Consider the following 25,598-nt stretch of genomic DNA (forward strand, 5'->3'; position numbering starts at 1 on the left):
CCTTCCTCTTTCAAACATGCAGTTGTTCAGCCTCTTCTGAAAAACTCTGGCCTAGATCCAACACTCTTAGGCAATTTTAGACCACTTTTAAAGCTTCCTTTCTTGGGAAAAGTCTTAGGAAAAGTTGTCTTTCATCAACTGTATTCTTTTCTAAATCGATTTAACCTTCAGATTCAGAACAGGTTTCAGTCAGGTTTAAGAGTTCATCATGCATCATCTGCTCTTCTAACAGTTCTAAATGACTTACTTCTAACTGTGGATTTGGAAGTTGTGGTATTCTTTGACACTATCGACCATACCATATTGCTAGATTGTCTGAAGTATGATGTTAGCATCCAGGGGGAAGCATTAAAGTGGTTTGCCTCATGTTTAGAAAACTGAACTTTCTCTGTTAAGATGGGTCAGTCTTTTTCTTCTTCTCCAGCACGTATTTCTTGTGGTGTTCCCCAGGGGTTCATTCTGGGACCTATTCTTTTTTCTCTATATGTGCTCCCTCTTATGTCTATCTTCCAGAAGTACAATATCATATTCCACTTTGATAGTTTGAAGGATGTTGAATGCTGTATGTCTAAGAATTTCCTTAATTTAAACCAAGACAAAACTGACATTTTTATCTTTGGAAATCCTGATTCTTCGGTTAGTTTTATAGCCAATGATTCTTCGAACGGGCCTTCGAATACCATCATGCATGCCCATGTAAGGAACCTTGGTTTCATCTTCGACACAAAACCTAAACTCTGAGAAAAAAATCAGCCCAGCTGTTAGAGGAAGTTTCTATAAGCTTAGCAACAAAGCTCAGCTCAAAATTATCCTGTTTTTTAAGGACCTGCTTATGCTTTTATTACGTCCCGCGTCGACTACTGCAACTCACTGTAGCTGGGCATCAGTCAGTCGAGCCTTTCACGTCTACAGTTGGTCGAAAATGCAGCTGCTCGTCTCCTGACTGGTGGCAAGAAAAGGGAAAATATCACGTCTGTATTGGCTTCTATGCATTGGCTTTCATTAAAATACAGAGTTGAATTTAAAGTTTTACTTTTGGTTTTTAAAGATCTTCATGACTTTTTTGGCCTCTTCTTCACCTTCACTCAACCCCTCTTGTTTAACGCTTCTCTAAACAGTTGTGTTTAGATGTGTGTCCTCGCTCTTGGCTGAAGTTCAAAGGTAACTCAAAGGCTCCAAAACTTTGGAATAATCTTCCAATTTTTATACAGGAATCAGCCACAAATGATATTTTTAATTCCAACTTAAAATCCTATCTATTCTCCAAGGCATTTGAGTCCTGAGTGGTTTATGCTGTTAGTTGTCCGTTTTGTCTTGGTCAAATCTGTCCTGTCATCAGGTTCTTTTTTATGATGGTTTTTATTGATAGTATTTTTATTGGTTCTTTTATGTCCAGTTTTCTGTGTTTTTTTAATTGACTTGACTAAACATCAAACCTCGAAATACATGTGAAAGACTAAGAGTAAGGTGCTTGTTCTGCTCTGAAAGAAGTCTTCTTGCTCTGTACTGTAGTCCTAATCAAGTACTATTTCAGTATTCTTAGTGCAAATAAAGTACTCCAATTAAAAAATAAATATATATATATATATATATATTTTTTTTTTTTTTTTAAGTACTGTGCTAATCAATAGTACAGATTAAAGTTCACTACTGCAGGTGTTGTTTCTGCATTGGTAGTTCTGATTTAGTAGTGCATTTCAGTACTGTACATATGTGTTATTTCAATATTATCAGTGCTAATTTATGTAGGACTGGTATTGGTTCATTACTCTTGGTTTTCAGTACTTGCAGTGTTATTTTTAGTAGTAATTTAGTATTTTTTTGGGTTTTAGTTTATATAGTACCTTTTCATTCGTTACTGTACGTTAATTTGAGGAATGCCTATGCTAATTACTAGTTCTGTAGGTGTTATTTCAGCATTGCCACTTTTAACAGTACTGAATAAAAGTATTTAATGAGTACTGCAGGTCTTATTTTAGTATTTTCAGTGCTAAATCAGTACTAAAATTCAGTACTGCCAATGCCAATTGTGCCGCACATACATGAATTCAGTTCTGTTATATCAGCACCTTTAGAGTTAGTTTACTTATTGGTGCCATTAATTCAGTACTGTCAATGGTAATTCAGTAGTATAGGATTACAGTATTGTTTCAGAGTTTCAGTATCAGTGTTTCAGTTCTAGTTGATTTGACAAATGGTCTAAAGATGTGCAGAAACTATTAAGACCAGTAGAGGGAGCCATTGTTTTACTATTGCAGTCATTATATCAGTCAATATATATTAATGCAGTAATTTGGGTGTTTTCATGTGTTATTCCGGTAGTGTTGGTTTAAAACCAATCATATGGAGAGCTAACTAGTTTTCAGTACTGTGACAATAATTCAGTAGTACAGGTACTGATCAACTCGTATTTCTGAGGATTTTCTTTTACTAGCTGCTGCAGACAAAGGAGGTTGAGGAAGAGTTTCATCATGTGCAGCATCATAAACAACTCAGAGAGACCTACTGTACTCACAAAAAAAAAACAAGACAAAAAAAGATTTTAGCAGAAGGACACCTTTAATCTGCGATGTAGAAAATGAATTAAAGAAAGAAAGAAAGAAAGAAAATAATTGAATAAGAATGCAAATTCTATTCATAAAGTATGGAATATGATTATTCTATAACAGGTTAAAGATGTGAGTAGAGCAGAATGATGAGCAGGCTGGTGTCGGTTGATTGGTTCTCTCAGAGTCCCGGGAAAAGGTAGAATAACTTGGGGAGAGAAACCCGATCTTTAGACGCCATCTGCGTAATGCGCATGAAATTCTCAAACCGCTTCATCACCTGCAACAGTAACACAGGAGCACATTATACTCAACGCTTACAACAGATACTGACTATTGCACCTCAAAAAAAAAAATATATATATATATTATTGAATATAAGTTGCTTTATTTCAGTAACTCAGTTGTAAATATGAAACTCATATATTATATAGATGTATTAAACACAGAGTGATCTATTTTAAGCGTTTATTTATTTTATTGTTGATGATTATGAAGCTTACAGCCAATGAAAACCCAAAAATCAGTGTATCAGAAAATTAGAATATTATACTGAAGACCAATGGGTACTTTTGGCAGTGTGGGCAGTGTGCCAAGTCCTGCTGGAAAATGAAATCCACATCTCCGAACAGTAAAAGTTGTCAGTAGCAGAGGGAAGCTGTAAGATGAAGTGCTGTAAGATTTTGTGGGAAAACAAAACTGCACTGACTTTAGACTTGATAATAAAACACAGTGGATCAACACCAGCAGATGACAGACATGACTCTCCAAACCATCACTGATTGGTGGAAACTTCACACTAGACCTCGAGCAGTTTGGACTGTGTGTCTCTCCACTCTTCCTCCAGACTCTGCTCCCTTGATTTACAAATGAAATGTAAAATTTACTGATGATCAGTGATGGTTTGGAGAGTCATGTCTGTCATCTGCTGGTGTTGATCCACTGTGTTTTATTATCAAGTCTAAAGTCAGTGCAGTTTTGTTTTCCCACAAAATCTTACAGCACTTCATGCTTCCCTCTGCTACTGACAACTTTTATGAAGATGCGGATTTCATTTTCCAGCAGGACTGGTGTCAAGGTATAAAAAACAGTATGTGTTCTACTCGCTTGCTTTATGATACACTTAAGTCAGAGATTAACAAGCAAAGGTTTTTCACACCTCTGCTGCAGAAGCAAGAAGGAACTTCCTCTTTTTGACTGCACGGATAAAAGACTACGCCTGTACCCGAATAAACTCAGATTATAATTTGCATATGTACTTCCTTACTGAGTTGTCCTTTTATGGATACACACTTAGCTCGCACAAGCAGCCTTGAAGTGTTGAATTGTAATTTTAATAGGTACTGTCCTTATTGGGTAAACTTGTACACAGCCAGTGTTACAGGACATAGCGTTCAAAACTTTTTGTACATTGTGATGAGCAAATACTCTGTAATCGGGACCACCCCTTGCTGCATGCATGTACTATATAACTGCTATAAAGAACTGTGTAAAATCTGAATAAAGTAGATTGTTTAGGGAAGCAACTGTGTGTGTGATCCTTTCAATCTCCCTCGAGGTTAAACTGGGGTGTGGCAGAAGAACCAGACCAGGCCAGGGGATAACTGAATTCGGGAAAGGGTGAAGGGAAACCAGACAACTTTATACTCTTTCAACTGGACTGAGTGTGTTCAGGTAAACTTCTGGTGTATTGCTATCTTGGCAATGAAACACACACTGTACCACTGACTGAATAGAAAGAGTTATATAAAGTACATTGTAATTAATAAAATCTTTAAGCTGACACTCCTCATTGTAATGGACTGTTTTATGTAGTGGTTTATATTTTGAATGTATGAAAAGAAACATGATATACATGTTGATCTGTATCAGTTAGTTGTTGGTGATATAAGCAGTAAGAATTGAGCTGTATAAAAGCAGCAGGACGTACCAGTCGGAACAGTTCCTCGATGTGCTCCTTATGAGCGTTTTCATTGAACACCTCCACCAGGAAACCGATGAGGTACGATCCGTGTTCTTTGTTCCTGTACGATACGTTGTCTGTGGAACACAACAGTTTACTGTAAGTTTACAATACTTTGATTTTAATTTAGAATCTTTATTGTCCTGATTTATATTTTTTATTAAAAACATGTAAAATATATTGTAAAATAGACAACATCCTGTGAGCAGTGTACTGTGCCCAGTGTCTTATGGGCAACATACTTTAGGCAGCATCCTGTGGGCAACAACATACTGTGGGCAACGTCCTGTGGGAAACATCCTGTGGGCAATATCCTGTAGGCAATATCCTGTCAGTGGCTCCTGTGGGCAATATCCTGTAAGCAGCGTCCTGTGGGCAGCATCATATAAGCAATGTGCTGTAAGCAATGTGCTGTAGGCAGCGTCCTGTGTGCAGCATCCTGTGAGTGGCTTCTTATGAGTGGCATCCTGTGGGCAGTGTTTTGTGGGCAACATCCTGTGGGTGGCATCCTGTGGACAACGTCCTGTAGGCAGAGACCTGTGAGCTGCATCCTGTAGAGAGTGCCCTGAGGGCAACATCCTGAGGGCAACATCTTGTAGGCAGCGCCCCATGGGCAGCATACTGTGGACAACATTCTGTGAGCAGAATCCTGTGGGCAGGGTCCTGTGTGCAGTGTCCTGTGGGAAACATCATGTGGGCAACATCCTGTAGGCAGAGACCTGTGCCCAATGTCTTATGAGCAACATACTTTAGGCAGCATCCTGTAGGTAGCAATGTACTGTGGGCAACATCCTGTGGGCAACATCCTGTGGGCAATATCCTGTCGGCGGCTCCTGTGGGCAACATCATGTAGACAGCGTCCTGTGGGCAGCGTCCTGTTGGCAACATCCTGTGGGCAACATCCTGTAAGCAGCGTCCTGTGGGCAGCATCATATAAGCAATGTGCTGTAGGCAGCATCTTGTAGGCAGTGTCTTGTGGGCAACATCCTGTGGGTGGCATCCTGTCGACAACGTCCAGTGGGCAGCATCCTGTGGGCAACATCCTGTAGGCAGAGACCTGTGGGCAACATCCTGTAGGCAGAGACCTGTGGACAGCGTACTGTGGGCAACATTCTGTCAGCAGAATCCTGTGGGCAGGGTCCTGTGTGCAGTGTCCTGTGAGAAACATCTTGTGGGCAACATCCTTTAGGCAGTGCCCAGTGTCTTATGTGCAACATTCTGTAGACAGTGTCCTGTGGGCAACATCCTGTAGGCAGCATTCTGTGCCTACTGTCTTGTGGGCAACATCCTGTAGGCAACATCTTGTAGGCAGCATCCTCTGGAAAACGATATGTATGCATCTTCCTGTAGGCAACGTCCTGTGGGCAAAATCCTGTAGGCAACTTCCTGTGGGCAGTGACCTGTGAGCAGAGTCCTGTGGGTGGCATTCTGTGGACAATGTCCTGTGGACGTGGTCCTGTTGGTGGCGTCCTGTGAGCGGTGTCCTGTAGGCAGCATCCTGTGGGCATCGTCCTATGAGCATCGTTCTGTGGACAGAGACTTGTGGGCAACATCCTGTGGGCAGTATCATGTGGACAGTGTTCTGTGAGCAGCATCCTGTGCTCAACGTACTGTGAGCAGCATCCTGTGCCCAGTGTCTTGTGGGTATGATCCTGTAGGCAGTGTCCTGTGGGCAGCGTCCTGTGGGAAACATTGTGTGGACAGCATCCTGTGGGGAACGTATTATAGGCAGCATCCTGTGTGCAGCATCCTGTGGGCAACGTCCTATAAGCAGCGTCCTGTGGGCAACGTGCTGTAGGCAGCATCCTGTGAGCAGCATCCTATAGGCAATGTGCTGTAGGCAACGTTCTGTAGGCAGCGCACTGTAGGCAGCATCTTGTAGGTAGCGTCCTGTGGGCAGCATCCTGTAGGAAGCATCCTGTGGGCAACATCCTGTAGGCAGCGTCCTGTGGGCAGCGTCCTGTGGGGAGCATCCTGTGAGTGGCATTCTGTGAGAGGGGGTGTCCTGTGAGAAGTATCCTTTGGGCAGCATCCTGTGTGCAGCTTCCTATGCCCAGGGTCTTGTGGGCATCATCCTGTGGGCATCATCCTGTGAGTGGCATCCTCTGGGCAGTGTCTTGTGGGCAATGTACTGATCTGTGGGCAGTGTTCTGTGCCCAGCGTCCTGTGGGCAGTGTCCTGTAAGCAGTGTCCTGTGGGTGGCCATCAAAATATGTGCAGTAACAGATTGAGATCTTCAGAACACACAGTAACACCTCCTACACCACCCTGCAGCTCAACACGCTCAGAGGAGAGCACTAATCCCACTTACATCTCCTAACAGAAGACCAGGCTAACTCACCAGGTGTGCACGAGAACAGCGACACGAAATCCTTCTCTTTATGTTCCCAAGCATCATCATCCTCCATATCATCTGATTCACTATCAGGAAAATCACTGATGTAATTACCTGCACACAGACAGTTCACAACATGATAATCACAATCCTAAAACAACCGCAGATTATTATGGTGAATTTACAGTGGAGTGATAAAGTATTTCCCTCTTTTTGGTTTTGCATTTTTGTAATACTTACATTTTTCTGATTATCAAACAAACCTTAACCCTTAGAACCTCTAAAATATTGGTTACATCCCTTTGCAGTAAAGCATCTACAAGAAATCTATTGGGAAAAACACCTAAAAAATAAGATCTTATTTTTAAAATAAGTTCCTTGTTTTATTATTTCATTATAACTCTATTTATTTGCTCAAAACACATAATCTGAAACTCTGCACTACAATGCACAAAGTACTGGTCCCTTCCAAACGGACTTGCACTACACAAAACCTGCACTACTGATATACTTGCACTGTCAATACGCACTTTAATTCCACTTAATTAAACTGTGAACTTTAAGGACTTACGCACCCATTCACTTTACCAGCCTTAAGCTATATACCATATACCGTATTTGCACTACTGTTATTTACTATTTTTACTGTCATTCCATCTCAATCACCATCAATATTGCACTATTGTCTTACGTATGTTTGTGTCTTGTTGTATTGTACATATAGTGTCTCCCACTCTTTTATATTATAATTATATATCTATTTCTTTTTACTTATATTTATATATCTATTCCTCCCCCACACCACTGCACCTTGTTTTTGTCTCATGTATGTCTATTTGTGTCCCTGCTGTATTGTACTCATAGTGTCTCCCATTCTCCTTTATTATATCTATTATCTGTACTTGCTGTAAAATTGGGAAGGAGAGTAACGTAATTTCAATTCTCTGTATGTCCTGTACATATGCAGTATTGACAATAAAAATACTTGACTTGACTAATCAGCTGTATTTACATTCACTCTCGAGTCACATGATGTCCTAATTGCCACTCATTCCTCAAAGTGTTGAAATAAGGGACTTTTTCCTCACAACAAAAAATACGTGTAATTTGCTTTTTTTCCCCCAGCCACTATTTTTCACCTTTAGTGCTTCAAACATATTTATATGATGTTTCAAACCAAATGATCTCAGTAAATAAAGACTCAGAAGTGTCCACAGAAAAAACAGTGTGAAACTACCTGCTTTACTCAAACTAAAGCTAGATATGGTGTGCGCACTACTTTATATAGTTTTTATAGTTTAGTTTATATAGTTTACATTTTTGTAGATACTGTAGTTTTTTTGTGTGTCCTGATTAAAATACTGAAAGGCATAGGCTGCTCTGAGTGTCAGGTGGTTTTTAGTATCTACATGTATCCTAGAGGTGTGATTATTGATTATCAAGAAAAATAAAATATCCATGTAATGAAATATCAATATTCGTATTCTTTTAGCTCATAAACACTCTAGTCTAACCATTATTGAATTAACGTCTATACATTCAAAAATAAGTAAAAAAAAACAGGCGCTTGGTAAAATTTTGAGCAAAACATGATCAGTTTCAGGAAAATATATCAATTCTGCTTCCTTTTACATTTTAAATGATGATATTTTTGAGCAGCCGTATGGCTTCTGGAGTAAAAGAGATCAGGGCATGTGTCTGTCTGATATAATTACTGTGACCTGAAAGAGAGAGAACTGAAAACAAAAACGGAGACAAAAACACACCAAAACAGCCTAGAGTTTAAAGTGTTAATATTAAACAAATATAAACTGAGGAAATATAAAAAGCACTTTTTAACATATGATTTCATTTATTAAGAGAACAAAAAACTATTCAAACCAATCTAGCCCTGTGTAAAAAAAGACCGACCGCAATTACTTAAAAAGGGCATGAACAACTCATCCAGGAGGTCCCAAAAGAACCCAGAACAAAATTTAATATGCTGTTCATGCTGGAAAACCCTTTAATGTGTCTGAATTTAAGCAATTCCAAGAAGAGTGGAATAAAATTCCTCCACAGAGATGCGAAAGACTCGTTATCAGTTATCAGTAAAGATTGAATGCAGTTGTTTTCACCAGAAGTGGCACAACCAAGTTATTAGATTTAGAGGGCAGTTTTTCACAGAATGGTTTGGGTAGTTTGTTTTCTTTATAAATAAATGTATAATTTAAAGGTGATTTTTATATTAACTCTGGTTATCTCTGTCTAATATTTAAATTTGTTTAATAATTGGAACTTTTCATGCCACTGTATATTAAAAGCACTCTAAATGTAGATATTGTGATATTATATGCTGAGGAGGCGGAGCTACAGTCTCTTACAGTCTATAATAATACAGATATTAGCATCACCTCCTCTGCAGGCCTGAATCAGGATGACCTTTGGTTTGTTGAGCAGAGCCGGGCAGTTCGCCGTGTTCAGGTGGGTGAAGATTTTGTCCACATGAAGGAAGTCGTCAGGGTTCTGTTGTCCGATACCAAAAATTTTGTCTCTCTGTCCGTGAGACATTATGACCACGAAGGTGCTGTCTGATTCAGCGTGCTCACTACGTCCAGCAAAGCTCTTTATCGCCTCATCCATTTCCTGTAGAAATAAACAGTTTCAGCGTTCATTACTGCAGAAATACTGTAGCACATCACGCTACAGCTACTAAAGTCTCTTAGATTTCATTCATAGAGAGGGTGAAAGTAGTGCCTGTCAGAGAAACGTTCTTCTCATCCCCCAATTGAGTCTAGAATCAGTCCTGAGTGCAGAGTCATTTATTCAGCGCAAGAGATTAAACTCCCTAAAACTCTGGATAACAGCAATAACTATAACCCTTTTAAATATACTAATACTGTAGCTTCAAGGATAATTTTAATGCTCAGTGAACTGAATGTATTTGTTAACTGGAGAAAGAATGAAATTGTGGCTGATTTTAATACTATAATACCTCTAATGGCTTCAGAAAAACATTGTAAATTGATACTAAACTTGTGCCTGACTTGTGCAAAAGAGCTTTTGAGAAGTATCTCTTTTAAATACTTGTCTATTTAAGAACCATTTACAGCAGGGGTCAGCAATAGGCGGCCCGTGGGCCAGATGTGGCCCGCAAGCATGTTGTTTGAACTATAATGAACGATAATGCAAAAAAAAAAAGCTTCCCTGGTGAGCTTTTGTTTACAATCCTCCCCTGTCTCTCTCTCTTTCGCACTCGGCGTGACTTTAGTTTTTGCCTGTTCTTGTTTTTCTGCCCGTTCTTGGGCTCCCTATCTCCTTATAAGGGCATTTTTCCCGGTCGTGTCCCAATTCATTAGCTGGGGCAGCTGGAGAGTTACTAGTCTGTAGCACTCCGTCCCATTATACTTCATTTTACAAAACAGATTTTTTTTTGTGGCCACATAATGGCTTGGAAAATATCTGGCCCGTGGCCAACCTATATTGCAGACCCCTGGTTTCTAGTGTTTATGGAACTATTTGAAATATTTAGTTAGTAAAGCCGTGTTAAAGTTGTTGGCGCATCTCTTTTTAAGGTGTATTGTTTACATTCCTTAGCTGTTTTTCTAATAATGAAATCTGATTTTTTCATATATTGTGTATATACTTTGTGAGACAAAGTAAAGCTTTGCCTACTATGTGTTATTTTATGCAGCATATCAATAAAAACAGAGTGAAACTAAACAGGAGTGACCCTCCGTTCAGCTCAGAGTCCACTCCGGTTCAGGGGTAGGTTTCCTAAAATCTTTGTACCGCTAAGAACTTCGTAAACGTGAGCGTGTTAGCTCCTTATTTTCTGAAAGAGACTCACCGTGGCGGAGAGGTCGTTGTATTTGACGACGTCGTAGCCCAGAGCTTTCAGCAGCTTCTCCATGTTCTTCTCGTCTATCTCAGCTCCAAACCTCTTGTCCCCAGAGTCAAACTCCACGTTATTGATCATCAGAGCCAAACGCTTCCTCACACCTTTATCTAGAACTGGGTAAATCTGAAATCGGAAATGGACACGGGGTTACTTTCCTTTATCTGTTCAGAATTACTCACGGAGTAAAAGAACACTTTTCACACTTTTCAGATTTTTATTTTATTTAAAATTTCAAACCCATGTATAATTTTCGTTACACTTCACAATCATGTGCTACCATGGCCCAATCCCATTTCACCCCAAGCTAACAAATGTACTGATAATTAATAAAGAGAAATCAGGCAAAATGCGCTGCTCCTCTCTCTCTCTCTCTCTCTCTCTCTCTCTCTCTCTCTCTCTCTCTCTCTCTCTCGCTCTCTTTCACAGCGCGGAGGTGAATTCAGCGCGAGGCTATAAATAATATCCAACTCAGTTCAGCTAAATAAAGTAAGTTAATCAAATATTGTGAAATATAAAGGATAGGTTGAGGTTTTGGTGAGCTGTTGATTTGAAACTGAAACTAACTGAAACTTTTATTATTCTGGCAGAAAGCCTGTGATTGTTTTAATTGAGTTTTTTAATGGATTGTTGTTTTTTTTTCATTCTTTTGTTTTGTTTTTATATACATTTTTCCTTTGAGTGTGGTTTGGTTTAATTTTTATCCCCAGACGCCTATTTGGTTTTTCCGTTTTTTTTTTCAGTATTACAAGTCTTAGTAATTTTCTTTGGTCCTGTGGAGTTTGTCGTTTCTTATTTTTTTGAATTCGTTAGATTATGTTTTTGTCAACATTTTGGGTTTATTTTCGTTTGTTATTTTTCTAATAATAATAGTAATTACATCATTTATTTTCTTTTGTTCATTTTTTTACGCGAAGTAACAATAGTTACTTTTATAGTGAAGTAACTCCATTAGTAACTCAGTTACTTTTTTGGAGAAGTAACTAGTAACTATAACTAATTACTTTTTTAAAGTAATGTGCCCAACACTGGTTATTTCACGCTCCTAACGTTTAGCATCTTCGCTTCTTCCCAATTTTCCTTTCAAGCTAACCTTTGTGGTGTTAGCCTGTATAAACTATACACCATTTTGTAGGTAAGTTTCAGTTCTGTTACAGTTGTTGTGGAACTACTTTTTGGCGGAAGGCGCAGTCCATATTAAAGCATATTCATTCTGAATTTCTTAATGTTCTTTGATGTATTTTCTTTATTCATTTTGTAAAAAAAACTGTTATATAAAAGCAATAGAACACTTGAGGTTGTCGGTCGTCTGATAACACACTCACTCTAGTGTTTTATTGCTTAAGTATAAGCAAGCAGGCTTGTTTCAGCTGAATGCATGTTTAGCTTAATCTCTACCCAGTGTCATTTGGTAATTAGCTTTGTTGGCTTTTTGTCTCATGTTAGCTTGAAGACATTTATATGATACGTTTTGTTGTGCTTGTATTTTTACTGTGTTTCAGTGAATATGTGGCTTGAGTGAAACTAGCAACAGCCACTTAGACCACAGCCTGTAACAACACCTATCTCCCTGCCTGTAATAAACCTCCTGAACAAACTCTGGCTTTAGTGGTGTTCTGGCCGACACACCAGATTGAACACAGTGTAACACGCTACCTGAGCCAACATTAATACTTTCACAGTGGTCTCCACTACATACGGAAGCACTGAAAGGATATCAAAATTATACACAGTAGTTACTAATTAATATACACTGGAAACCCTACCTTTAAAAAATCTTATTTTAATTTGTTTTACTTTCAAGATGTCCTACTTCCAATACACTTTAAATAAACCCTCCGTTCAAAAAATCCTACTTTTAAAAATCCTTCTTTCCAAAAATCTTACTTTTAAAACTATATTTTAATAAACTGTACTTTCGAAAAATCATATATTTAAAATTCGTACTTTTAAAAAAAATTTACCGCTACAAAATTTTCAAACAAATTGACTAATTGACCCTGGTCCTGCGTCACAATAAAGCGCTGGCCGATGTGGAGTGCAGCGCGACACCCGACCCATTCAACCACCACGCCGCCCAGACCAAACCACCTGTGCGTCTAATTTATTGTTTGTGCTGTTGTGAGTAAATACTGAGCTGTTTAGATAACTAAAGTAGACACATGTTATTTAACTTTGTCATAATACTTCTGTAAATACACTTCAAATAATACTAAAAGCCAATGTAGCACTGTAGGGGATAAGGCCTGTTTCTTTGGGAGGGGTTTTTCTTTTCTCCTGTGTTTTATTAGTTAGGGAGGGAGGGAAGATTTATGTATTTTTGTTTCCCTTTTCTTTGTTAGATAAGTCAGTCCTAAACATTTGAGTTATTTTTGTTTGTTTGTTATTTTAGGCATTCTTATCCCTGACATAAATGCTACTATTTATTTAAAATAAATCCCTTTGGCTTGTGTTTCTGTGGTCGGTATCATCTTTGGTCTGGGCTTACAATAAGTGTGAGGGTGTCGTCCTAGCTTATGTAACACAAATCTACAGCTACATTTTATAAAGGAGAATAACCCAAACTGCTCAGCTCTTTCTTTCTCTCCTCTCAGAAATGAATCCCAATAACATAAAACACTTACAGCAAAGGGAGCCTCATAATTAACATGTAGTTTTATAAAGTAAATCTGTTTAGAAGACTGACGTCTTGAGGACATTTAACAGTTATCAGTAGCATAATGCAGCCTGTTGTTATTTTTTAATATTTTATGTAACTGAGTTTCTGTAATAACAGTGTAATAACAGTGTAATAACAGTGAAATAACAGTGTAATAACATTGTAAAATCACTGACCTCCTGCCCTTTCTTGGAGATGATGTCCTGTTTGAACTTGGGGCTGCTGGGAATCAGCGTGCCTGAGGTTTTGGGCATGACGTAACCGGCGGCTGATGCCCCGGTGGTCACTGCTGGCCCCTGTGGAGGGGGTACATTCTGTACCGGAGCCTGGGGGTCAAAACAGTCTGTAAACAGGACAGGAGAAAACAGTCAGGACAGAAGCTCTCAACTAAAAAAAAACAGTTTGTGTCGTTTAAGCAATATTAATCTCGTTTGTTAGTGCTGGGCGGTATATCACAGTATTTTTCTTTTATCTTATTCATTTATTTATTTTTCTTTTTTTTTGCATGACTGGGCTTTTATATAGGTTTTTGACTTTCTTTACTGTTAGGAAAACCATTTATAATGATTTAAAATGTAAAAGGAAGCAGAATTGTTATATTTCTCTGAATCTGAACATGTTTTGGTCAAAATTTTTACCAAGCACCTGTTTTTTTTTTTTTTTTTTTTTTTTTACTTATTTTTGAATGTATAGACTTTAAATATATTCACACCTAAGATAAATTTTCAAAAATGGTTAGACTACAGTGTTTATTATGCTGAAAGCATAATAATATTGAGGATTTGAGTTCACATGGTTTATTAATTATTACTTTGATAAAATACATGGAGAAACAGAATCAGGCGGAGTTATTTTATTTTTCTTGATAATCAATAATCACACCTCTAGGATACATGTAGATACTAAAATCCTAAAGACACTCAGAGCAGCCTATGCCTTTCAGTATTTTAATCAGGACACACAAAGAAAACTACAATATATACAAAAATGTAAACTTTAGTCTAAATAAATAAACATTTAGTTTAGTGCAAAATAACTACTTAAAGTAAAAATGTACAAGTAAAATAAAAACTATATAAAGTAGTGCACACACCATACCTAGCTTTAGTTTGAGTAAAGCAGGTAGTTTAGTCACACTGTTTTTTCTGTGGACACTTTTGAGTCTTTATTTACTGATATTATTTGGTTTGAAACATCATATAAATATGTTTGAAGCACTAAAGGTAAATAATATTGTTTGGGGAAGGAGATTTTTTACTTTTTTAGGTGTTTTTCTCTCAATGGGTTTCTTGTAGATTTAGCTTTACTGCACAGGGATGTGATCAATATTTTTAGAAAGAGTAAGCTCCGCCCTTTTTAACCATATATGGATTATGTTTATGTGTGAAGGGATTCCTGAGTAATTAAGCTGGGAACACAAGGTGAGATTTTGGACGGAAAATCCGTCCGTAGGGTTCTAAGGGTAAAGGGTTTAAATTAAGCCTCTGATTACTACTGGGTTTACTTTGTCCCACAAAATTATACTATGAAGAAATCAGACTTCCTTATCAGAAAAACAGCTGAAGAATGTAAACGATAAACCTTAGAAAAAGATATGCCAAAAACTTTAACACAACTTCCTTTTAACCCTTTCATGCATAGAGGTCACTACAGTGTACAGCTGTTTAAATTTTTTTTTCTTTAAATATGCTTGCAATTTTGGGCACTGCTGCATATAGTCCACTGTAGTGGAAGCTATTGCATCATCCTATACAAAAAAATCCCATTGGTTGGTCATTGTAATGGGAAAAAGAAGTCAATGAAATCAAGATGGCCGGCAGACAGGGAAAACCACCAAACACCTTGGCTATTTTTGTTTCTACCTTTTATAAAATTATATCACCGCAGGTAAAAAAATATATAATTACATCAAGTAACATCTAAGGTGACATATTATGTAAAGATTTTCGAAATTTTGATTTTATATTTGAGGGAATTGTAGATTAATCATCTGTCCACTTAATTGTACATCATGCATCATTAGCTATTTTTCAACTTTTATGCAATGTCAATTACTTCCAGTGTTGTTTTTTAAAATAATTCATATTGTTTAATGTTTTGGCTGTAAATCAACTTCTTTAATTGAGGAATGTCTGCCAGTACAGACAGTTGCAAGCAGAGAAGTAGGGTCAAGCAGTGATAGTGAAGGTGAGTCTGGAAATGTTACTGAGGGAGTTGAGGCTGAGGAACGGAGATGAAGGAGATGAGGCTGTTGAAACTAAGGGCACCCCAATATCCAGTATGCCCCTGGAAACCACTGGCCCCAGCTCAAGAAAGTATAAAATGCCAGCACACGAAGAACCAAGTACATCTGCATGCAGTGTCTTGTAGCTTTGTGCCCTGTATGCTTTGGCAACCATCATAGAAAATAGTCTCAGAAATTAGCAACAAGCATGATTTGACAGGAAATATGATACATGCTATAAAATACTATAAGAGAATATGCTCACTTAACAGTTCAGAGACTTGACAAGAATACAGTATGATAATACCAGTCACAATCAAGATTCTATAAGGTTCTACGGTTCAGAGACATTTTCTTGTGTCACAATATCCTCCTCAGTTCCACTATTCCAACAGAATACCATATTACAACTGTATAACTGAATTACATTTGTGTTTTTTTTACAACAAAAAATGCATGAAGTACACTTGAGTGGACAGATAAATATTTCTTTATCGAATAAAGATAGAATATATATTTTTTTCAAACCTTGTTTTACATCCCTAAGGATGTATAAAAACACTTAGAAAAAAATCCTGACTGAGTTTATTATAATTCATGCATGAGAGGGTTAAAATAGTTCCATAAACACTATAAATGGACCTAAAATACTCAATGTTCAAGTATTTAAAATAGATATTTTTCAAAAGCTCTATTTTACAAGTCAGACACACGTTTAATATAAATTTATTATGTTTTTCTGAAGCCATTAGGTATTATAGTATTAAAATCAGCCACAATTCCCTTCTTTCTCCGGTTAACAAATACATTCAGTTCAGTGTGCGTTAAAATTATCCTTCAAACTACAGTATTAATATATTTAAAAGGGTTATGAAAAAGGTATACTTTTGTTGAGAATTAATATTATTTTCATAAATAAAAATGAATAACAGTTATAATCAGGGGGTCCTTCACAAGCATATAAGGTTTTTTTATCTGTTTATTTTTATCTCTTTTAATCAGTTTAAAGATTATATCGTCGCTGTGTAGTGAAACACAAGTATCTCCAAAATTGCAACTTTACAGGAGAGATATAAAACATACTTAACTTTCAATGGATGTCAATGTAAAAAGAGTTTATTTCAGGTCATTTTGAAGAGTTTCTATTGGTCCATTCATCAAGAAATTTGGGCACAGTGTAAGGAACAGTTTGTCTGTTCAAATTATGTAACAAACTAAAAATCAATAAAAATGGTGATACTTGTTTTTCATTGGAGAATGAAGATAGGCTGTCATTATGCCTAAAAATTTGGTTGTAGTCGGATAGAAGATAATAATTTCTCAACTTTATTAACAAAGAAAACGCAATAATTTAACTGAATAATATCTTAAACATAATAATGTGTTAAAACTAAAAACTATTAAAAACAGTGAGTTTTGAACAATATTTACTTTCACTCTATATTATTTTGCAGTTGCTCAAAATGTGTCTGACATGTTCGTCACCCTCCTCAGATATTTATAAAAACAAGCGATAAAATCTGAAACTACAAGATCAGCTACATTCCTGAGGACCTTCAGTTTTCACAACATCTTCAGCTCTCCTGCATGTTTAAGTTCAGTAAAGTTCTCGTACTTTTACTATTTTCTCTTAAACGTATTTATTATTTTTTATATCCTGCTACTGTCACAACTATAACATCTCACCACCGTCAGTTTTATATAAGAAAATATTGGATTTAATTATGATATAATTTTTTTTTAAGAAGACGTCTAAAGAAGGAGCTGCAAACAGAGGAGGAAGCAGATGGATAATGTAAAAAAATCTTTATTTATCGTTAAACTGTAGGTGAGGTGTGCCTCTATTCTCTCATTTCACTATTTAATAATTCTGTTTCTGTAGTAGGTGCGCTACAATCGGCAGAAACAGCTCTGGAAAAACATAAGAGAGCACTTAAAAATGGCATCTCTGTGGTGCTGCTCATAAGAGGCGTGGACCTGTTTTTCCTGTAAAGCGGCTTTGTGACAACCTTTGTTGTAAAAAGCGCTATATAAATAAAATTGAATTGAATTGAATTGAATTAAAAACGATGAGTTTCTTTGATTTTACCAAATTGAAAACCTCTAGAATATAATCAAGAGGAAGATGGATGATCACAAACCATCAAACCACCAAACTGAACTGCTTGAATTTTTGCACCAGGAGTAAAGCAGCATAAAGTTATCCAAAAGCAGTGTGTAAGACTGGTGGAGGAGAACATGATGCATTAAAAAAAAACATGTGATTAAAAACCACCAGGGTTATTCCACCAAATATTGATTTCTGAACTCTTAAAACTTTATGAATATGAACTTTATTTCTTTGCATTATTTGAGGTCTGAAATATCTTTTTTGTTATTTCAGTCATTTCTCATTTTCTGTAAATAAATGCTCTAAATGAGAATATTTTTATTTGGAATTTGGGAGAAATGTTGTCTGTAGTTTATAGAATAAAACAACAATGTTCATTTTACTCAAACATAAACCTATAAATAGCAAAATCAGAGAAACTGATTCAGAAACTGAAGTGATCTCTTACTTGTTTCCATTTAACTCTTTATTGTGTCTGACGGTGTTGACTAAAAACAAAGTTTTTAGAATATTAAAACGTAACTTTTTATTTTCTAAATTAAAACTTGTTTTATCCAAATTCTGAAGAATCTGTGATTAGCATATAACAGATATTTAACATGACATAAAGAAGTTTTATACCTACAGATACACAGTAAAGATGCAGCTGGATAATTTCATTCAATAACCTGATTTTCAAACTAAAAGAATTACAGTAATGTAATATAAAATATAATATGTCAATTTTATTTATTCATAATGTATGCTTAAATCATTTAAAATGTATAAACCACCAATATGAGCATAACTTGGGATATTTTGAATCAATTTGAAGCAATTCAGCTTGTTTGTAAATGTAAGTGGAGTATTTACTCACCTGATCCAGCAGACGGCAAGAATCCATGAGCTATAGGATAAAAAACATAAAACAATAAAATACATTAATTACACTGAAGTTCTGTAGATATAACAAGATAGTTCTGGATACATAACAATATCAGAATTACAGAAATAATTGACATCATTTTATATAGTTTACATATTATTTAACAATACAATTCTAGTGCCTGTCAAAAAATTATAATATCATAGAAAAGTTACTTTATTTTAGTAATTCAGTTCAAAATGTGAAACTCACACTAATAAAACGTTAAAAAACGTATATAATTTAAACTAAATAAATGAAATAAAAAGGTAAATGGCCAAAAATAAAACCAGTAATAAAATAAATAAAATAAAAGCGCTAAAATGTCAAACATAAAATTAGATAAATAAAAAGCAAAAGGTAAAAGAAAAAAAAACTCAACTAAAACACTTACAGGCTGTCTGAAGGTGGTTAGATATTAAAAGTTAAAATGTATTTAAACTTTTAGAAGTTTAGATGTATTGAACACTGATCTATTTTAAGCGTTTATTTATTTTATTGTTGATGATTATGAAGCTTACAGCCAATGAAAACCCAAAAATCAGTGTCTCAGAAAATTAGAATATTACACTGAAGACCAATTGGTACTTTTGGCAGTGTGGGCAGTGTGCCAAGTCTCCAAACCATCACTGATCATCAGTAAATTTTACATTTCATTTAAAGTAAATCAAGGGAGCAGAGTCTGGAGGAAGAGTGGAGAGACAAACAGTCCAAACTGCTCGAGGTCTAGTGTGAAGTTCCCACCAATCAGTGATGGTTTGTTTGGAGAGACATGTCATCTGCTGGTGTTGATCCACTGTGTTTTATTATCAAGTCTAAAGTCAGTGCAGTTTTGTTTTCCCACAAAATCTTACAGAACTTCATATCTTACAGCTTCCCTCTGCTACTGACAACTATTATGGAGATGCGGATTTCATTTTCCAGCAGGACTTGGCACACTGCCCACACTGCCAAAAGTACCAATTGGTCTTATATAATTTTTAATTTTTTAATTTTAATTTTCTGAGACACAGATTTTTGGGTTTTCATTGGCTGTAAACCATAAACAATCATCAATAATAAAATAAATAAACGCTTAAAATAGATCACTCTGTGTTTAATGCATCTATATAATACATGTGTTTCACATTTTCAACTGTATTACTGAAATAAAGTACCTTTCAATGATATTCTATTTTTTTAAGATGCACTACATATATATATTTCTGCACTATTTCAGTAATTTAGGGTGCATTTCAGTTCTTACTGCTGATTAAGTACTTAAGTACTTCAGTGCAGTGTCGGTAGCTGTAGGTCAGTAGTTAAGATGTGATTTGTGTCAGTATCTGTGGGTCAGTAGAACGCGCGTGTTCAGTTGAAAGTGAAACTAAAACCGGTTAGTGGAAGGTGCTCGGGACCATGGCTCGCGCCGTCGGTCTCTCAGGTGAATATAAAGGTTATAAAGGTGATTAATGAAGCCCCTCCCCCTCCTCCTTACCTGCAGCTTCTTTTTCTAGATTCTCCGCGGTCTGATTCGCTTTGATGTTCCTCATTATCTGCAGGGTGATCTCCAGCGCGCGACTCTCGGTGAAGTGCTCTATCAGGAGTTTCGCGATGTCCCCGCAGTCCTTCTCCTCCACAGCGCTCTTCGCCACGCGCGTCTCGAGCCCAGGGTCCGTCATCTTACTGATGAACTTCTTAAACTTCTCCGCGCCCAGGTCCTCCAGAGCTCCTTCCAGCAGGTCGAACATGGTCTTGGCCATTTTTCAGAGCAGCACGAGCGACCGCACCGGAGACCGAGATCAACCTTCTGTAGTTCCTGGAGACGTGTCTCTTCCAGGAAGTTCAGGAAGAACAGCCCAAGGCTTCTTCCCGCCCTCTCAATTCCAACCTCCACACTCCAAATACCAAACTTAAAACCTCGTATTTTAAACTTCAAACTCAAAAATTTAAACAGCAAGCTTCAAATGTCAAACCACAAACTTTAATCTTCAAACTCTAGATGTCAAACTTCAAACTCCAAATGTGGAACTCCAAATTTTCAACTCCAAACAGCAAACTTCACACTCCAAACCTTAAACCTTAAACAATCTTCTAACTTCTAACTAAACTTCAAACACCAAACTTCCAACTACAATCTTCAAACTCCAAAGCTTAAACATCAATCTTCAAACATTAAACTTCAAAGTACAATCTTTAAACTCCAGACTCCAATCTTCACTAACACTTAAGTACAATCTTCTAACTTCAGACCCCAATCTTCAAACTCCAAACCTTAAACACCAAACTTCAAACAGCAAGGTTCAAACACCAAACTTCCAACTACAATCTTCAAACACCAAACTTCCAACTACAATCCTTAAAACCCAGATCCTCATCCTCAAACACCAAACGTCCAACTACAATCTTCAAACTCCAGACCCCAATCTTTAAAAAAACAAACTTCCAACTACAATCTTCAAACACCAAACTTCCAACTACAATCCTTAAAACCCAGATCCTCATCCTCAAACACCAAACTTCCAACTACAATCTTCAAACTCCAAACTTCCAACTACAATCTTCAAGCTCCAGACCCCAATCTTCAAACTCCAGACCCCAATCTTCAAACTCCAGACCCCAATTTTCAAACTACAGACCCCAATTTTCAAACACCCACTTTAAAACTACAATTTTCAAACTCCAGACCGCAATCTTCAAACACCAAACTTTCAACTACAATCTTCAAACTCCAAACACCAAGCTTTAATTTTTTTAACGTCAAACACTTTCAACCCCAAATGTCAAACTCAAACCTTCAAACTTCGAACCTCAAACTACAAATTCTAAACTTCAAAAGCCTAACTTTAAACAGCAGATTTCAAACTCAAATATCAATAATCTTCATACACCAAACTCCAAAGTTTAATCTCCACATGTCCAACTTCATTCTGCAAACTCTAAATATCAAACCTCGAAATACAGGTTTAAGACTGGTACTCGTACTGCAGTACTCTTTCAGTATTCTTAGTGCAAATAAATTAGTATGGGTATTCATTCAGTACTGTAGTTGTTATTTCAGTACTGTGAGTGTTATTTTGTTATTTAAACATTGTCAGCGCAAACAATGTACTCTAGGTAATTCAGTACTGTAGGTTCAAATGTTTATGTATATGTATATATGTATATATTTATTAGGTACTGTGCTAATTTAGTAGTATATATAACACTTCACTACTGTAGGTGTTGTTTCTAAATTGATAGTTCTGATTTAGTAGTACAATTCAGTACTGTAAATGTTTTATTTCAATATTGTCAGCGCTAGTTTATGTAGGACTGGTATTGGTTCATTACTCTTGGTTTTCAGTACTTGCAGTGTAATTTTTAGCAATGTAGGGTAGTTTAGTATAGTTTAGTAGGTCTTAGTCTTCAGTTCTAGTTGATTTGGCTAAAGCAAATGGTCTAAAGATGTGCAGAAACTATTAAGACCAGTAGAGGGAGCCATTGTTTCACTATTGCAGTCATTATATCAGTCAATATATATTAATTCAGTAATTTGGGTGTTTTCATGTGTTATTTTGGTAGTGATGATTTAAAACAAATCATATGGAGAGCTAACTAGTTTTTAGTACTGCGATGATAATTCAGTAGTACAGGTATTGTGGGCATCAGTGCTAATATACAGTAGTTGTATAGGTGTATAGATGTATATTTATTCAGTACTAAGGTCAGCACTAAATCCATAAAACCCAGGGTGTCCAAACTTTTTTTGTTGGGGGACAGAAGGAGAAATATATTTGAAGTCACGGGCCACAGACTCTGTAATAAAACAAATAATGAAATATACCACTTTAAATAATACTTTTTCCTGATTATTTCATTTACACACCATTTTACTTGACTTACTATCTTTATCTTTGACAGTGTTGTGTAAACTAAGATTTTTCAAACTGATGTTTAATTTCATGATGTCTCTTAATATTCAACTCCTTAATTACAGCAACTTTTAGACTCTTTGGTTCGTTTTTCTGTGCTAGAAATGCGCACTCTCTCCGCTTTTAGACTCTTTGGCCCGTTTTTCTGTGCTAGAAATGCGCACTCTCTCCACTTTCAGACTCTTTGGCCCGTTTTTCTGCACTAGAAATGTGCACCCTCTCCGCTTTTAGACTCTTTGGCCCGTTTTTCTGTGCTAGAAATGCGCACTCTCTCCACTTTCAGACTCTTTGGCCCGTTTTTCTGCACTAGAAATGTGCACCCTCTCCGCTTTTAGACTCTTTGGCCCGTTTTTCTGCGCTAGAAATGTGCACTCTCTCCGCTTTTAGACTCTTTGCCCTGTTTTTTCTGTGCTAGAAATGCGCACTCTCTTCGTTTTTAGACTCTTTGCCCTGTTTTTTCTGCGCTAGAAATGTGCACTCTCTCCGCTTTTAGACTCTTTGCCCCGTTTTCTGCGCTAGAAATGCGCACCCCCTCTCTGCTTTTAGACTCTTTGGCCCGTTTCTAACACCTAGCGTTCAAACTTTGAATCTTACATTATAAAAACCTGCTTAACAGCGAGCCAACTTTCATTCTATGTCTAAAATACCTCGCGGGCCGCTCCAAAAAAGGAAACCGACCGCAAATGGCCCGCGGGCCGTAGTTTGGACACCACTGCATAAAACTTGTCTTCTCTTAACTTATTTATTTCAATTGATCCTTTGGCCTCATATAAACGCATTGCATATATCATCTTCTTGTCACATGACAACATTGCACTGATGATGGGAATCCCAGTGAAAAGTTTCACCAGCCAGTCCAGAAACATGGGGTAAATTCTGACCAAATATTATGTTTAAACCTACTTTATTTGTGTAGAATAACATCCCAAGCTTTATATGGCATGCATTTTAAAAAAGAAATATCAATAATAGGAAGCTACAATAAAAAATAAAAGAATAATAAACTACTGTCCCCAAGAAAACGACTTCCTGTACAAAGACAACGTTTAGATTTTATACCTGATTGATAGGTCTTACTTATCCTAACTAGCTAGGAGAAATGAAAAGTCCAGGTTCTTGGAGGTTAATGCAGCACCGCAGGTGTTATTTTATCACTTCCACTACAAATTATTTTAACTTTTTATGATTTTATTGATGTTTTTTATTCTGCACTTTAGGTGGTGATTTAGTACGTAGTACTTTTTAGTTTTTAGTAATAAGATCAATCAAAAAATGAGAAATTAAATTTAATTGTGAATACTGCCAGTGACAGATAGATAGAGAGAGAGATAGAGAGCATCATTGTATTATAATTCTAATGTGTATTCTAGAGTGTTTTTTCGTTCTTTTTATGATTTTTATTTACATTGTAAGTTGAAGAATTTTGAAGACTGTATTAAATCTACACAGGAAAACATGCAGAATTATTTTTTTATAAAATCTGTTTTATACTTTAGATTCTTCTAAGTATCACATTTAGATGTAGAATCACCTGGAATAGTCTTCTCAGCATCTTGAAGGAAGGAGTTTCTGGAGGTGCTGAACAATAGTTGCTGCTTTTTCTTCACGCTGTGAAGCTCCAGCTCAAACCAATTAAATCACCTCAAATCACCTTAATCTCAGTTCATCAGGTTTTAAAAAACCCTCAATTAACATCACCTGCAGTGTTAGAGTTTTTAAGTAACTGTGGAAGATCAATTCCTAACCGCTACAACCCTAACGTCTCTCTGATCAACTCGCATTTCTGAGGGTTCTCTTTTACTAGCTGCTGCAGACAATGAGGAAGAGTTTCATCATGTAGCTGTATTCCACAAACAACAAGAACGAAAGTGGATTTTAGCGGAAGGAGACCTTTAATCGTTTTTACATCTTTTAATATCTTTATATGATTATAACAGGTATTAGATATGAGTAGAGCAGAATGATGAGCAGGCTGGTGTCTGTTGATTGGTTCTCTCAGAGCCCCGGGAAAAGGTAGAATAACTTGGAGAGAGAAATCCGATCTTTAGACGCCATCTGCCTAAAGTGCGGAAAATTCTCAAACCGCCTCATCACCTGCAACAGTAACACAGGAGCACATTATACTCAAATACTGAAAAACTGCAGACCCTAAATATATCATTAATGAATATATAAGCAGTGTTTAATTTACTGTATACGTCTAATTTATCGTATCATATTATCTTATATGCAGTGTACTAGAGCAACAGTGGATCAACACCAGCAGATTGTCATGGTAGGGGTGTGGGAGGAGCCAAGTGCAGAGATATAACGAAAAGGGTTTTACTATAATTGTGTGTGCACAAAAGAAAAAGGGGAAAATAAACAAGAGAATGCCCTTTCGGCGCAACAAAGCTAACTAAATAATGCCTCTGTTTGAAATAAAATAAAGACAGAAATAGAAACAGAAATCAAGAAAATAAAATTATTTTCTTTTCTCCTCAGCCTTGCAGGCTTTCCCTTATCTTTTCTTTCTTGCCTTGCAAGCTTTCTTTTATTTCTTTTCTTTTCAGCCTTGCAGGCTTTATTTTTTTTTTCTTTCTTTTCAGCCTCGCAGGCTTTCTTCTTTTTTTTTCTCAGCTTGGCAAGCTCTCTTTTATTTCTTTTCTTTTCAACCTTGCAGGCTTTCTTTTATTTTTTATTTTCAGCTGTTTTGCTCAGTGGAGCTACAGTTTACCGGTCACAGGGCATGAAGTCTGCGACATCAGTCTGCTGGAAGCTCGCCTTTTTAAAGACGGTACCACAGCTGAGGCTCATGACACGTTATTGGCTTCAGGTGGCCGTAATGATCCCTGTTCTAATGAACTCTCAGCCGGTTCCCTTCTTACCACCTTGGTGGGTTTATGGCGGCCTCTGGTGGCCGCTGCGGGAACTGGCTGAGCCCTAACACAGATGACATGTCTCTCCAAACCATCACTGATCATCAGTAAATTTTACATTTCATTTAAAGGAAATCAAGGGAGCAGAGTCTGGAGGAAGAGTGGAGAGACACAAAGTCCAAACTGCTCGAGGTCTAGTGTGAAGTTTCCACCAATCAGTGATGGTTTG

The 25,598-nt window shown here is 36.8% G+C and overlaps 4 protein-coding genes across 6 annotated transcripts in view; 1 reads left to right on the plus strand and 3 right to left on the minus strand.

The window, feature by feature from the left end:
• LOC125785661 (sodium channel subunit beta-1-like) overlaps positions 1-25,598 on the plus strand; it is a 493,013-nt gene that overhangs the window by 286,778 nt on the left and 180,637 nt on the right. The window lies entirely within an intron of this gene.
• The window catches only part of LOC111188786 (uncharacterized), a 176,289-nt gene that overhangs the window by 39,138 nt on the left and 111,553 nt on the right, over positions 1-25,598 (minus strand). The window lies entirely within an intron of this gene.
• LOC111188785 (caspase a-like) lies at positions 2,539-20,426 on the minus strand. The gene is made up of 8 exons (XM_049469149.1): positions 20,096-20,426; positions 18,571-18,600; positions 13,557-13,723; positions 10,674-10,847; positions 9,238-9,469; positions 6,851-6,958; positions 4,477-4,586; positions 2,539-2,826 (listed from the first exon to the last, which is right to left on the minus strand). Exons 1-8 carry the CDS (start codon positions 20,358-20,360, stop codon positions 2,728-2,730), a joined length of 1,185 nt encoding a protein of 394 aa, XP_049325106.1. The 5' UTR covers positions 20,361-20,426; the 3' UTR covers positions 2,539-2,727.
• caspa (caspase a) overlaps positions 24,374-25,598 on the minus strand; it is a 140,264-nt gene continuing 139,039 nt past the window's right edge. For 2 of the 3 annotated variants that reach the window (XM_049469152.1, XM_049469153.1), the window contains exon 7: positions 24,376-24,605. In XM_049469152.1, coding sequence (XP_049325109.1) covers positions 24,507-24,605 — 99 coding nt within the window. In that variant the 3' untranslated portion in view covers positions 24,376-24,506. Of the gene's footprint in view, positions 24,606-25,598 lie in introns of all 3 variants that reach the window. The other variant, XM_049469154.1, reaches the window with a different exon arrangement.

Source organism: Astyanax mexicanus, chromosome 1 (assembly GCF_023375975.1).
Source record: "Astyanax mexicanus isolate ESR-SI-001 chromosome 1, AstMex3_surface, whole genome shotgun sequence".
Classification (NCBI taxonomy): Eukaryota; Metazoa; Chordata; class Actinopteri; order Characiformes; family Acestrorhamphidae; genus Astyanax; species Astyanax mexicanus.